Raw genomic sequence first — 13,505 nt, 5'->3', positions numbered from 1 at the left:
CGGCTAAGGCTCAGAAGAAAGAAATGTTGAAATTAAATGAATTAGACTACCCTGCAGTCCCTCTAAAAATGAAGTTGTAACATGAACCTCAGATGTGTAGTCATTTTTGATCAATTCTTAATAACATTTCTATGTATTGGTTAGCCCATTCTCTTCTCACAGCCCCCAGGTCTCAGACAAATCTGGTCAGTGAGATTCTACATTATTTAAGGGTTCATTTAGGGTTACTGTACTGCAGTGTGGGATTCAATGCATGTGGGTAACTCTTGTCCCCTTGGTGGTGAGAGGTGTGGCAGCCATCTTGTCTTTCCCTCTGACACTCTGCTCTGTTCCTCTCCTCAGATTGAGAAGATCATGACGCTGATTGGCGCAGGCATTGATTTCTCCAGAGACCAGCAGTTCGCTACCCCAGGTACTGTAAGATGACAGTCCCCTGAACCAAAGCATTTTACGTAACTTATCATGCAGTATTATCATAGCATATGCAATGCATCCACTTACTCTGCTTGGTGAACATGGTACAGGTTACATTTCCCCTGTCACTTTCATTTAAGAACATCCCAACCTGATGTCAACTTTTATTTCCCTGGTCTACTATTGAAACTCTCTCTTTCTGGTTAAGACTCCCATGATCCATCTTTCCAAAGTCCAGCTTTGTATTATCTTTCCTATAGTCAGTTCTGCGTGTGGTTGGGTATAAATAGAATAAATACATTTGATCGTTTCTTTCCTCTAGATTTTTAACGTCCTTTACCATCTTGTGTAATACATTCCATCCCAGTTAGAATGGTGTGCTCTGTGATTACAACAATGTGTCCCTGGTGCTATAAGGTAAAACCTTTTCATTACACGCCTGGCTATTTAGGCCGTACATTTTTTTCCAGAATGTTCCATTTCATTGCTTTCTGTTTTCTCCAAAGCCATGTCCATTAGTCTTAATAAAGTATGTAATTCAGTTGGCCTTGTTGTTCACGCCTTGGCATCCTATTTGTGCTTGTGTGTGTCTTTTAGGCATTCTGTTAGTGGACCCACCACCACCACTTCATGTGTATGCTGTTTGGGCTTTGTAATGGTCCCTGGAGACCAGTCATTTGAGCCATGTGAATAGCTTACAGCCGGGGAACTGAAAGATACTGTAATACATGAATCATGATACCCACACTGGCGGCATAGAGGGAAGGGGCATAGCTAGTCTGAATGCATTCAACCAAAATGTGTCTTCCGCATTTAAACACCAACCCCTCGGAATCAGAGAGCATGTGGGAAATGATGAATGGGTTGATGTTAGTGATGACTGAGTCGGACACACAAATGTACCATCCGGGTGGCAGCTGGCTCTTTGAATAGCACAAGAGGGACCTGTTATAATAGTGGCTGACCAGAGATGACATTAGTACCAGTGAAGGACATGGCCATATTTTGAATGTAGATTAATAGTTGAGTTTAATCAGCCATTGTTCTAAACGACTTTCAACAATTCCCAGTGTGTTCTATGTAACCTAAGTAGAAGGTTTACTGTGAGGACATGAATCCATTGGCTCACACTGTGGCTGTCCTTGGTTTAAGGCTGTCTCAGACACTGTTTTCTGACCCAGATTGGTACACCACTTTTGCCAAAATGTCTTCACTGGGGGTCTGACACTGTACCCCCCACTCGCTGGTTTTGCCCTCGTTTCCTTTGTGGCTGTAGGACAATATGGTTAAACTTGGAAGGGACCGAGTGTATTTCCGTAAATTGGATTTACTATAGACCCATATTAACAGGTATCTGTGCAGTCCCAGGATTATGGGCACTGAATATACCACCTATGTTAGCCTAAAGTACAGTCTGCTACTCTCCTGTTAAGCTGGCCTGTCCTTTAGCTCTGATGGATAGTCACTCAGGGACCAGGGGACTGTGGTAGTGAACCAGAACCATGGCCTCCATTCCTGTCAGCCTCCATCCTCCTCCTCCTCCTCCTCCTCTCCACAACATGCTGCTTCTTTACAGTCACAGAAGGAAGATGAACCAGCCTTGAACATTAAGCCGACGGCTATGTTCCAAAACCGTTGGCCATCTCGTTATTGCATTCTGGCAGTTTTTCGCTTGTTTGTTGTGGTCTGCATTTGGAGTGAGCTGTTAAAATATTAAGAGGCATGTATTTCAGGGAATGAGCTCATTTTACCTTGCAAACTTGCAATAAGGCAAGCCCACTGCAGTAAAGCTGTTGCCCTGGACGGCTTCTGCTGCGCTCCTGCTGTTTGGGTTGTTAACCTTCCTCTGTGAGCCTAAATCAACTAAAGCATATTTTCCACCAGCCACACCCCTTAGCGCCATCTCAATGAGTTGACTGTCATGGGCTCATGGGACCTGCTGCTAGGAAAGGCTTCTTTGAGAAAGGCTGTCTTTCTGTTGCACACCATGTGAAAAGACACTGTTCTCTCTTCTGATTGAATTCAGTGTATTCCTTCTCCACGGTGGTGGTGGTAGATAGCGGCGGAGCTGTGAAGTTCCCCACTGCTGGTCCCTATAGAACCTGTCCCAAGACCCTGTCCTATTCTTCTCTGCTGGCAGATGGAGAGATATAGAAAGAAAAAAGAAAGAGATGGTGATCAAAAGATCAGGGACTAACAGAGAACAAGTGAAAGCAGTGACAGGGTTCCCTGTAGCTGAAAGGAATGGCAGCAGCTCACACTCACAGACAATGAACAGCAGCCCTGTGGTGTCTCAGAGAAAGAGAGAAGGAGAGAGGGGAGGGGAAAGGGAAGAGGAGGGAGTAATCGAGGAAGAGCAAGCGAGTTGGAAGTCAGAGTGAGCGAGAAAGAGAGAGCGAGAGAGAGAGAAAGAGAGAGCGAGAGGGAGAGAGAGAGGAATTGCAGGCAGTTGTTCTGTGAACAGTCCAGACAATGGAAGGACACCACCCCGAGCAGCTCTAGGATTGTGTGTGCACCGTCCGTTTGCATGAGCACCTTGAGTGGTGTATGTGAGTTAAAGCAGAAGAGAGCTGCGTGCCGTTAGACTCGAGGAGTGACAAACAGACTGTGTGCCTGAAGAGCTGCGGTCTCAAAGCTTCATGCCGGAAGCATAGGAGTTTAACCTGGAGACTTGCACCTGGTCTTAAAAGCCGCATGAAGTAGTGGACTCTGGATACTTGCTAGATTTGTTCCTAATCTGAAGTGTACTGGCTGTGGACAGGACTGAAGTGTGTGTGTGTGCTGTGAGGACTAACGTGTGTGTGTGTGTGTGTACAGTATGTTCTGTGTAGAATGACAGGATCAGAACTCTGACAGGACAGGATCAGAACTCTGGGTACACTCTGACAGGACAGGATCAGGGGTTGTAGTACACTCTGACAGGACAGGATCAGGGGTTGTAGTACACTCTGACAGGACAGGATCAGGGGTTGTAGTAGCGTTTCTATAGGTTAACAACATTGATTGTAATATAGATTGTTTTGCATTAGATATCTCTGTGTTGATGACTTAAATCTACTGTATCTATAACATAATTTTGGCACAGAAATAATTGATTCTCAAGATTGGCCTGGAAGCAGTGAGTGCCCTATTTAAATATTGAAATGATTTGCAGTTCATTTGAAGGATACTAGACCAACTGTTTGAGTGGTGATGGCAGATGGCTGCACAGGGGGACAGATTATTTTTGCTGGAAAGTTCTAATATTCAGCTTTGAGTTAAATGAGTGATGATGATCCCAAGTCATGCAAGCTTGTGACCATTTACAGCCTAAATCGTTAGGATTAACTCAAAAGTGCATGTTTTGAGTTAGCTTTGATCAGAATTAGTTACTTCATGTATTAGATTAAATTGTTTACAGGTCCAGAGTGAATGCCCCATCTCAGCACTTACCCATCCCACTCTAGTGTTTTCTGTTTCAGGAGTCACATGTAGACATTGAGTTAATTCTAAGCACAGCTAGAAACCTTGATCGATTCATCATAGCCATCTAAAGCTAATTACTGTCACTCTGTTTTCAATTATCACCGCTGTCTGTCGTTCCTCTCTGCCACGCTGGGTTTCCTGATTCACACATGTAAATCAGGTGGGAGACTCCTGCCTGGTGTGTGTGTGTGTGTGTGTGTGTGTGTGTGTGTGTGTGTGTGTGTGTGTGTGTGTGTGTGTGTGTGTGTGTGTGTGTGTGTGGGGGGGGGGGGGGGGGGGGGGGGGGGCGCGCGCGCGCGAGTGTGATCTGCTGACCGTGTGGAGAAGTGGTGAGAAACTGGGATGGGCCACGGATGAACTGTCTTAATCATTCGTCTCCTGCTGCTCCGTGCGAGTTCTAAAGAACTTTTCACTGGGAGACAAACCCCCCAACTGCTGTGATATGCTTCTCTCTCGTTTCAGAGATCCTCTCCCTCATTAACAACTGGAGAAAATTAGCGCGAGGAGGAATCAGCAAGCTTGCAACTTTAGACAGAATAGCCTATTTCCTGTTTCAAGGGAACTCATCTTGTGTAAATAAAATCTAGTATATGGACCATTGACAGTGTTACATGTGTGGCTGTTCTCGACCCTGTTGAATTATTTCTGTTTTGAGCTGGTAACCAGAGCAGAGTGGACAGAGCACTCTAGGTGTTAACTAGGAGAGGGGACCAGAAGTCCCTCGCCCCCTGAGACCCAGTGGTCTTTAACTCGATCCCAGGTGAAAGTGGTTTGGCCCCCGCTGTTGTGCGGGAGCCACCGCCTGCCCTCGTGGTGCCACCGTCACGCTGTCTCCCCTGCCCTCGTGGTGCTGGTGCGCTCGGTTCTGCTGGCCCAGGATGATGTGGCAGTGCCATGTGTCGTCGTCGGAGTGCCGCTGCTACCGGCTCAAAGGCTTCTCCCTGCTCAAGCGCTTCCCTCTGTCTGCAGGTGGGGCGGCTGGGCGGCTGCTGGACCAGCCAGTGGGAGACTGGCTGGAACACGTGGGGCTGCCGCAGTACGAGAGCAAGCTGCTGCTCAATGGCTTTGACGACCTGCACTACATGGTGAGTCAATCTCACACACACACACAAACACACCCCTCCTTCCTCTCTCGCTGTCTCTCTCTCGCTCTCTCCTTATCCTCTTAAATTGTACCTACCTCTCACTCCTTTGGGGGCTAATCTGGGGCTGTCTCACCCCCGCCTTCCTATCTCACTGCCTCTTTCTCTCATCTTCTGGAACTCTGTCTATTATTTTGTTCTGCCAGCCTACCTCCTTTCAAAGTCAGTCAGACCTCAGAGAGTCAGTCTCCTCTTCTTCCTTCAGTGGGTATTAATCAAGTATCGATGCAGCCATCCATTAGCCTTAGCAGATCCCATTAGCTTTCCCTGTAAATTCCAATTTACTGAATCCCCCCTGAGATCCCTGCCTCCCCCTTTCATTCAATCACACATTCCTGATTCTCCTCTGTGCAATAAGACACAGGTCCTCAAGGGGTCCTGTCCTTCCTCGTGTGATGTCTTTGTCAGAAATCTCATTCACGTCAGGAACTTTTTGAAGAATTGCCGTTTCTTCATTCACACAGGTTAAAGCCTACATTGCATGATTGATTGCATCATTGTGTTTCATGATTTAAGCTTTATGTTGAAAAGAATTGAAAAGGGTGTTTATGTATGTGATGTCACCAAATATTCCATGCAATTTTCCTCATTGGGTAATTGAATACAGTTAATCAAATTCCCTGCTCAGATTACATGTGCTGTACAGTGTTGAGGCATGCATGCATCATCTCATTGGAAAGGTCACCTTTTAGCATTGCCCTTCTGACAGGACTGTAGCAGTTGGTTGGTTTGATGCTTGGAGGTTGACGTATTGGGTCCCCCCCTCTCAGTGGCTGTCTGATTAGATGATGTTCACATGGTTGGTGACATTGGCATCGAATCCCCTTAATGTGATGTTCCTGTTTACTAAATTACTCTGTAAACGAAATTAACGAAAGCGTTTAAAGATGAAAATACCAGTGAACCCCCTAGGCTCCCTCTCCCTCTCTCTCACACTGTTTCTAACACACACACACACACACACACTGACAGTCAGTCACAACTGCTGTGAATAAATTACTGTTAAATATTTCCAAGGAAAGTGCAGTGATTAATAAAGAGCCGCAGCCAAGAGCACACCACAGCACTGCAGATGGAGCAGTTAGAGTTTCAAAGGGTATATTACTGGAAACTTTACCAGTAAACTACCAGAGGGTATATTACTGGAAACTTTACCAGTAAACTACCATAATTTTGATATCTTTCAAGGATTTTATATAATCTATCACAAGACATCTAGTGGCCCTTTTGGGTACTTGAGATTATCACAGGTGTCTGTAATTATCTCTAGCCCACTGTGTGGCCGTATCACAAGTAAAATATTTGAAATAATGAAATAACATGATTTTAAGTAAAACATACATTGACAAAGCGGTAAAACATTATCCTAAATATAAACCATCAACTCCGTGAATACCATTATTTTTTATACACACTTTTATTTATTTCACTATGTCAATATGTATTTGTTGTCAATGTTTTGGCATCAAACTGGGGGCAGTTGCGAAATAAGTCAATAGTTGGAAGAGTTGCAGAGTTAATAGAAAATAATGCCATTGTTAAGATTTTTTCATTAATTAGGCTATTTTCTATTGAACCATATGGTTTATCTACTAGAAACTCATGGACAATATGGAGACATAAACAATGAATACTATATATGAATATATATTTTTTTAAGTTATTCAATTATACATTACCAAAGTTATGATAGATTGCCATAGATTTTCTGTTAATTACCAAAATTACAGAAAATTCCTGTAACTTTGGTAAATTATTGGTAGCTTTGCAACCCAAGTCAGGGTTGAGCGAGGGGGACAAGGAAAGGCTTAACACTCGAGGTATCTAGGCTCTGTGCCGAACAGAAAGCTGCACAGTACACACAAAACCTATTCAGCCTGTTCACAAGTCCAACACATTTACATTTTACATTTACGTCATTTAGCAGACGCTCTTATCCAGTGTTATCACGCAGCTGTCAGCAGTTATGTGTTTGATGCCATTATTACTGTTGGGAGCCCCATTGTGCCTAACTCTCACCTTACAGCTACTCAGCCAACACTTCCACAGTCTCACATTCTTTCACTCACAATCAGTTGACTGCCTGAGTACCAGCTGCTGCCTCACCATAATTGAACTGTATGCCAATAACCGGTGGGTTGCTGTTATTGTGGTGTTACCAGGCTGACAAGGGTTATCCAGCCCCCGATGTGCTGCGTTGTTGTTTTCCAGCCATGTTGGTTTTTAGCAGCTTCAGTAATGATTGATGGAGGAGAGGATGGAGGTCCCTGCTGGCCAGGCAGAAGAGTAGGCCGTTGGGCCGGGAGCTGTAAATTAGAGAGCCATGTTGTGTCAGAATGAAGATGTCCCTCCTCACCTAGGCTTAACGCTCTATCCTACACACACCCACCTTCCCTGAAACATTCACCTCTCAAAAGAGTTAGTGCCTGTGTTCGTCTGTGTGTGTGTGTGTGGGCTTGTGAGAGAATATTTAGAGGCTACTTCCCTTAAAATATCTACAGTCACAGGTGCTGAATGAAATCAAATTTCAAATCAAATTTATTTATATAGCCCTTCTTACATCGGCTGATATCTCAAAGTGCTGTACAGAAACCCAGCCTAAAACCCCAAACAGCAAGCAATGCAGGTGTAGAAGCACGGTGCCTAGGAAAAACTCCCTAGAAAGGCCAAAACCTAGGAAGAAACCTAGAGAGGAACCAGGCTATGAGGGGTGGCCAGTCCTCTTCTGGCTGTGTCGGGTGGAGATTATAACAGCACATGGCCAAGATGTTCAAATGTTCATAAATGACCAGCATGGTCAAATAATAATAATCATAGTAGTTGTCTAGGGTGCAACAAGTCAGTAACACAAGAGTAAGTGTCAATTGGCTTTTTCATAGCCGATCTTTGAGAGTATCTCTACCGCTCCTGCTGTCTCTAGAGAGTTGAAAACAGCAGGTCTGGGACAGGTAGCACGTCCGGTGAACAGGTCAGGGTTCCAGCAGGTCTGGGACAGCAGGTCTGGGACAGGTAGAACGTCCGGTGAACAGGTCAGGGTTCCATAGCCGCAGGCAGAACAGTTGGAACTGGAGCAGCAGCACGGCCAGGTGAACTGGGGACAGCAAGGAGTCATCAAGCCAGGTAGTCCTGAGGCATGGTCCTAGGGCTCAGGTCCTCCGAGAGAGAGAAAGAAAGAAGGAGAAAGAGAGAATTAGAGAGAGCATATTTAAATTCACACAGGACACCGGAAAAGACAAGAGAAATACTCCAGATGTGTTTGTATCCTCCCTCAGTGGTTTAGATGTACCCTTGTACAACAGACACTAACTAGACTTTGTGTTTAATTAACGCCAATCTGATGTATTTTCCAGCTTTGCGGTGTACTTTGGAAAAAAAGTCACCCGTGGCTTCAACAGAACCTTGGAGACAGCAGCCTGACCAGGAGCAGCTTGGCCTGGGTTTATGATCCTGACCTGCCCCTGGCCTTGTCTATACTGCCACTTTGGTTTAATGGCTGAATGGACCAGCTGTGTCAGAGTGGATACGCTACATGAAAATGCACCTGCTATGATTATCTTTAATGAACTACTACATCATGGGTGCATACTCTGCATACGCCAGCGAATTGCAGATCATTCTCCAGTGGGATTTTAAAGGGCTGAGTCGTTTACATTTTCTCTCACCTCCTGATTGGTTTATTTCTCTGGGTTTCTGCACAATCCATGATCAGCCTTTTGAAATTCTAACGCACAGACAGACAAGTTTGTATAGAGTGTCTAGATTCTGGAGCTTGCGAGAAGGACATGGGGTTGGGAAAGGCTAACTGTCTCTCTCTTTCACATCAGTACCTGTGTTAAATGCTCTGACGTGAAGCTCTGATCTCCCTCTCCCTTCATTCTCTCCCTCCTCTTTCCCTCAATCCTCTCCAAAGGATGGCACTGCCAATTTTCTACCTCTTTATTAGGCTCAGATACCACCTGCTTTTCCCAGGGATTTGGATAAAAGCAGTAACCTTTTTGTAGCATTTCTTCTTGTCAGATATTTCAGTAAATGGTGACCTTTTTAGAGTTCTCAATTTGTTCCAGATCCCCAACCCCCCCCAAAACACCCACAGGAATCTGTACAGTCTTTCAAATGTGCGTGGACTGGTTTGTAATCGATCAAGCATTTCCAGCTTGAGACACATAGAAACAAGTGTAATATTTTGGCCCAGGGATGTGACAGCACTGGGCCTACAACAAGTGCCAGGCATGCTAAGCACCAGTGACTCTACATCCCTCCCTATGCGCTATGAATATCGGATGTGCACAAATCATCAGGGAGGGAGGGAGGGAGGGAGGGAGGGAGAGAGGGAGGGAGAGAGAGGGAGGGAGAGAGGGAGAGAGAGAGAATATCTATCTGCTCGTGCCAACTGTACTGGACCTATATCTGTTGCCGAATTTGGAAGGAAGATGATGGTCCTTGCCAAAAGTAATTAAAACTGTGCTTACCAGACAGCTGAACCCCTTTATATTAATCTCCTGGTCCATTACCAGTAGGTTTTGAAAGCTGCATAAGCTCCTCATATACCCTTCTCATTAATAAACTTTCACAGCACTAAGTCACTCTGCCACATGTCTGTCAATGGGGTACAAAAACAGACTCCACACACACATTTTTTTTTGTGTGTGATTAAGACCTCTATTCCAGCTACCTGACAACTCTCAGCTTTTAGGTTCAGCTGCTCAAAGAGTCTGCTGTCAGAAAATAATTAAAATACATTTTAATCAGTTTCCCCCCATCTTCAATTCATATTGACTGCACAAAAATGCATGTGAAATTAAATGATGGCTATCTGAGAGCAACCCATCTGAAGATTTTACCCATGGTTTTGGGGGGAGTCAGTGTTGTGTCTTAATGTATGTTGTACAGAGCTGCCTTTAAGTTTCCTAATTAAACTCAATTTATTCCAGCAGTCTGAGTACTGTGATCTCTCCTTGGCCCTCGAGCTGCTCCCAGCACCAGATCAATACGATAACAGTGATTGTGTTGTCGGATACGAGTGAAGGAAAGCCCTTTAAAAAAATGATGAGATGTGTTTCTATATCAGATCATGACTCCGTATTCCTGCTTCCTCAAACAGGAAGAACCCGTGACTCGCTTCTGTTGAGAAATGATCATCAGAATCAGAGATTATGCTTTGCTAACACTGATTGGAATATGGGGCAGCAGCGTAGCCTAGTGGTTAGAGCGTTGGACTAGTAACCGAAAGTTTGCCAGATCGAATCCCCGAGCTGGCAAAGTACAAATCTGTCGTTCTGCCCCTGAACAAGGCAGTTAACCCACTGTTCCTAGGCCGTCATTGTAAATAAGAATTTGTTCTTAACTGACTTGCCTAGTTAAATAAAGGTAAAAAATTAAAATAAAATATAAAATAAAATAATGTTCTGAGACTCTGCCGATAACATCAACAAGCTAACCACCTTCGTCACTGGCATCATAAGGAAATGCATCTGCGACGTTGTCCCCACAGTGAAGGTTCGCTGCTTTCCCAATCAAAAACTCTGGATTAAAACAGATTGGCACTAAAATAAATGACAGGGCTACCACACATGGGGCCATCGCAGACCACCCTGATGCTATGGCTGAGGACCGGAACAAGTACAAGGAGTCCCACTATGACCTCCGCAGAGTCATCAAACGAGCAAAAGGACAATGTAGGAATAAATTGGAATCCTATTACACAGGCTCTGACGCCCAACGCATGTGGCAGGGTCTACAGTCCATTAAGGATTACAAAGGAAGACCCAGCCGTGATCTACCAAACGAACTCAACACATTTGATGCACGCTTCGACAATAAGAACCGTGCGTGAGGGCCCCCACCGATCCAGGTGATCTCGCTCTCTTAGGCTCGCAAGGCCGTGGGGCTGGATGGTATTCCAGGGCGCATTCTCAGAGCATGCACAGGCATATTCAGTCATTTTCAACCTTTCCTTGTCCCAGTCTGAAATCCCTACAGTTGACCACCATCATCCCTGTTCCTAAGAACTCGAAGGCTTCATGTCACAATGACTACCGCCCTGGAGCACAGACATCCGTAATCATGAGGTGTTTTGAGAGGCTGGTTATGGCACACGCTAACTCCACCATTTCAGACACCCTATACCCACTCCAATTTGCAAACCGCCCCAACAGATCCATAGATGACACAATCTCAATTGCTCTCCACACTGCCCTCACCCACCTAGATAAGATACTGTACCTATGTGAAAATGCTGTTCATTGACTACAGCTCAGCGTTCAACACCATTGTCCCCTCCAAGCTCATCACCAAGCTCAGGACCCTGGGACTGAACACCTCCCTCTGCAACTGGATCTTGGACTTTCTGACGAGCTGACCCTACGTAGTTAGGGTAGGCAACATCACATCCGCCATGCTGACCCTCAACACGGGCGCCCCACAGGCGTGTATGCTTAGTCCCCTCCTGTACTCCCTGTTCACCCATGACTGCGTGGCTATGCACGACTCCAACACTATCATCAAGTTTGCTGATGACATGACGGTGGTAGGCCTGATCATCGGCGATGATGAGACAGCCTACAGGGAGGAGGTCCATGACCTGGCAGTGTGGTGCAGGGACAACAACCTCTCCCTCAACATCAGTAAGACCAAGGAGCTGATCGTGGAGAAGGCAAGACAGCACCTCTTCCTCCTCAGGAGGTTGAAAAAGTTTGGCACGAGCCCTCAAATTTTCCAAAAGTTCTACAGCTGCGCCATTGAGAGCATCTTGTCTGGTTGCATCACTGCTTGGTATGGCAACAGCACCGTCCTCGATCGCATGGCGCTACAGAGGGTGGAGCGGACAGCCCAGTACATCACTGGGGCCAAGCTCCCTGCCATCCAGGACCTCAATATCAGTGGGTGTGAAAGGAAGGCCCAGAAAATTGTTAAACTCCAGCCACCCAAGCCATAGACTGTTCTCTCTGCTGCCACACGGCAAGCGGTAACGGTGCATCAAGTCTGACACCAACAGGCTCCTTAACAGTTTCTATCCCCAAGCCATAAGACTGCTAAATAGCTAACAGAATGTCTACACAGACCATCTGAGTTGACCCTTGTATTTATTTTGATCTTTGCACTGCCTCTATGCACACTCACAGGACTCTGCACACTGACACGCCAACACACACATAACATGCATACACATTTATACTGACTCTACGCACACACACTCACATACAATCTTAATTTATCTGCTGCTACTCTGTTTATCTTATATCCTGTTGCGTAGTCACCTTACCCCCATACATATCTACCTCTATCACTCCAGGATCCCTGCACATTGTAAATATGGTATTGAAACTGACCCTGTATATAGCTTCTTACTTTCTCATGTTCCTTTTATTTGTATTTCTCTTGTGTTTCTACCTTTGTATTTTTTTTGTGCTACATTGATATTGATTAGTGCATTGTTGTGTTTGGAGCTGGCAAGAAAGACATTTCACTGTATTTGTGCACGTGACATTGAAACTTGAATCTATATTGACCCAGAGAGAGAACGAGTGGAAGAAGCAAGCATCCATCTGTACTCTGCACGCGGTCAGCTGGACTGGTAATGCCTGTCGCAAGAAACTGACATCTCTTCCTTCTACATAAATGACTACTCTAACTTCAAAAGCATCCTACTAGTGGCAGGCGGTACTGTGATAGAAACGAGACTGAGTTAGCATTCACAACATCTCTTATCTTCGTTGAGGCTCCCGCTCTGTTGGTGAGACTTCACAGCAGTAGAGTGTGTGTTCATCAAGGCAGCCAGGGAAAATGTATTTCCTTGAAGTCTCTGAGATCAGCGGAGAAGTCGCAGGCACACAGTGGCGGTAATGATTGCCCAGGGAAGAGGCTCAGACTGCTGCTCGGCTTGTAATCAAACATCACAATGATGCCAATGAGCAATATTAGAGGAGAGGAGCAGCCAGCCAGTCCTTCCTCTGTTAATACGCCAGCCTGTGTGATCCTCACAGTCCAGTCTCTCTCTTCTATTCTGTTTGGTTTGGCTCAAAGTAGTCACGTAATGAACACACCACAGCCTCTAATGGGAATAATATTTCCATTACCTATTCATCTGAGGCAGTGGTGTGTGTGAGTTATAGTGAGAATAAATTACAGAGAGAGGACAGACTAACTTCCGCGCCCGGTAAACTCAGAGATAGCGGAGGAAGGACCTAATAGATTTTTACATTGTTGTGTGCGTTGAGCCATTTAAAAAGGACTAGCTTTAAGTTGGAAGGGAATTTCTTGATTGAGGTCCATTTGTCAAAACATTTTCACAATCTACACACACACCCCCTCCAGCCCGCCACTCACTTTTTTCTTCGGTTGGCATAACATAGGTGGGTATGATCCATTAGCCAGGCTAACTGCCTCAGTCCCCCAGGCTCATGGCACAAGACTGTCTGCACCAGTCGTTTTCCAGACTGAGCATGTCCCCTTCAGTCCTTGGTGCTGTAGTCAGCTCTATGTAAT

At 45.4% G+C, this 13,505-nt stretch overlaps 1 protein-coding gene and 1 long non-coding RNA gene across 10 annotated transcripts in view; one reads left to right on the top strand and one right to left on the bottom strand.

Annotated features, from left to right (window-relative positions):
• LOC106572349 (ankyrin repeat and SAM domain-containing protein 1A) overlaps positions 1 to 13,505 on the top strand; it is a 119,631-nt gene that overhangs the window by 89,375 nt on the left and 16,751 nt on the right. For all 9 annotated transcript variants that reach the window (XM_014146400.3, XM_082962119.1, XM_014146404.3 and 6 more), the window contains 2 exons: positions 343 to 412; positions 4,849 to 4,964. In XM_014146400.3, the coding sequence (XP_014001875.1) occupies positions 343 to 412; positions 4,849 to 4,964 (186 nt within the window). The remainder of the gene's footprint in view (positions 1 to 342; positions 413 to 4,848; positions 4,965 to 13,505) is intronic.
• LOC145860911 (uncharacterized) lies at positions 6,420 to 13,469 on the bottom strand. The gene is made up of 2 exons (XR_014380677.1): positions 13,347 to 13,469; positions 6,420 to 8,174 (listed from the first exon to the last, which is right to left on the bottom strand). It is a non-coding gene; the product is annotated as an uncharacterized LOC145860911 (long non-coding RNA).

The sequence above is a fragment of the Salmo salar genome, chromosome 15 (genome assembly GCF_965601325.2).
Source record: "Salmo salar chromosome 15, fSalSal1, whole genome shotgun sequence".
In the NCBI taxonomy this organism is placed as follows: Eukaryota; Metazoa; Chordata; class Actinopteri; order Salmoniformes; family Salmonidae; genus Salmo; species Salmo salar.
This window is presented reverse-complemented; position numbering and strand designations above follow the sequence as displayed.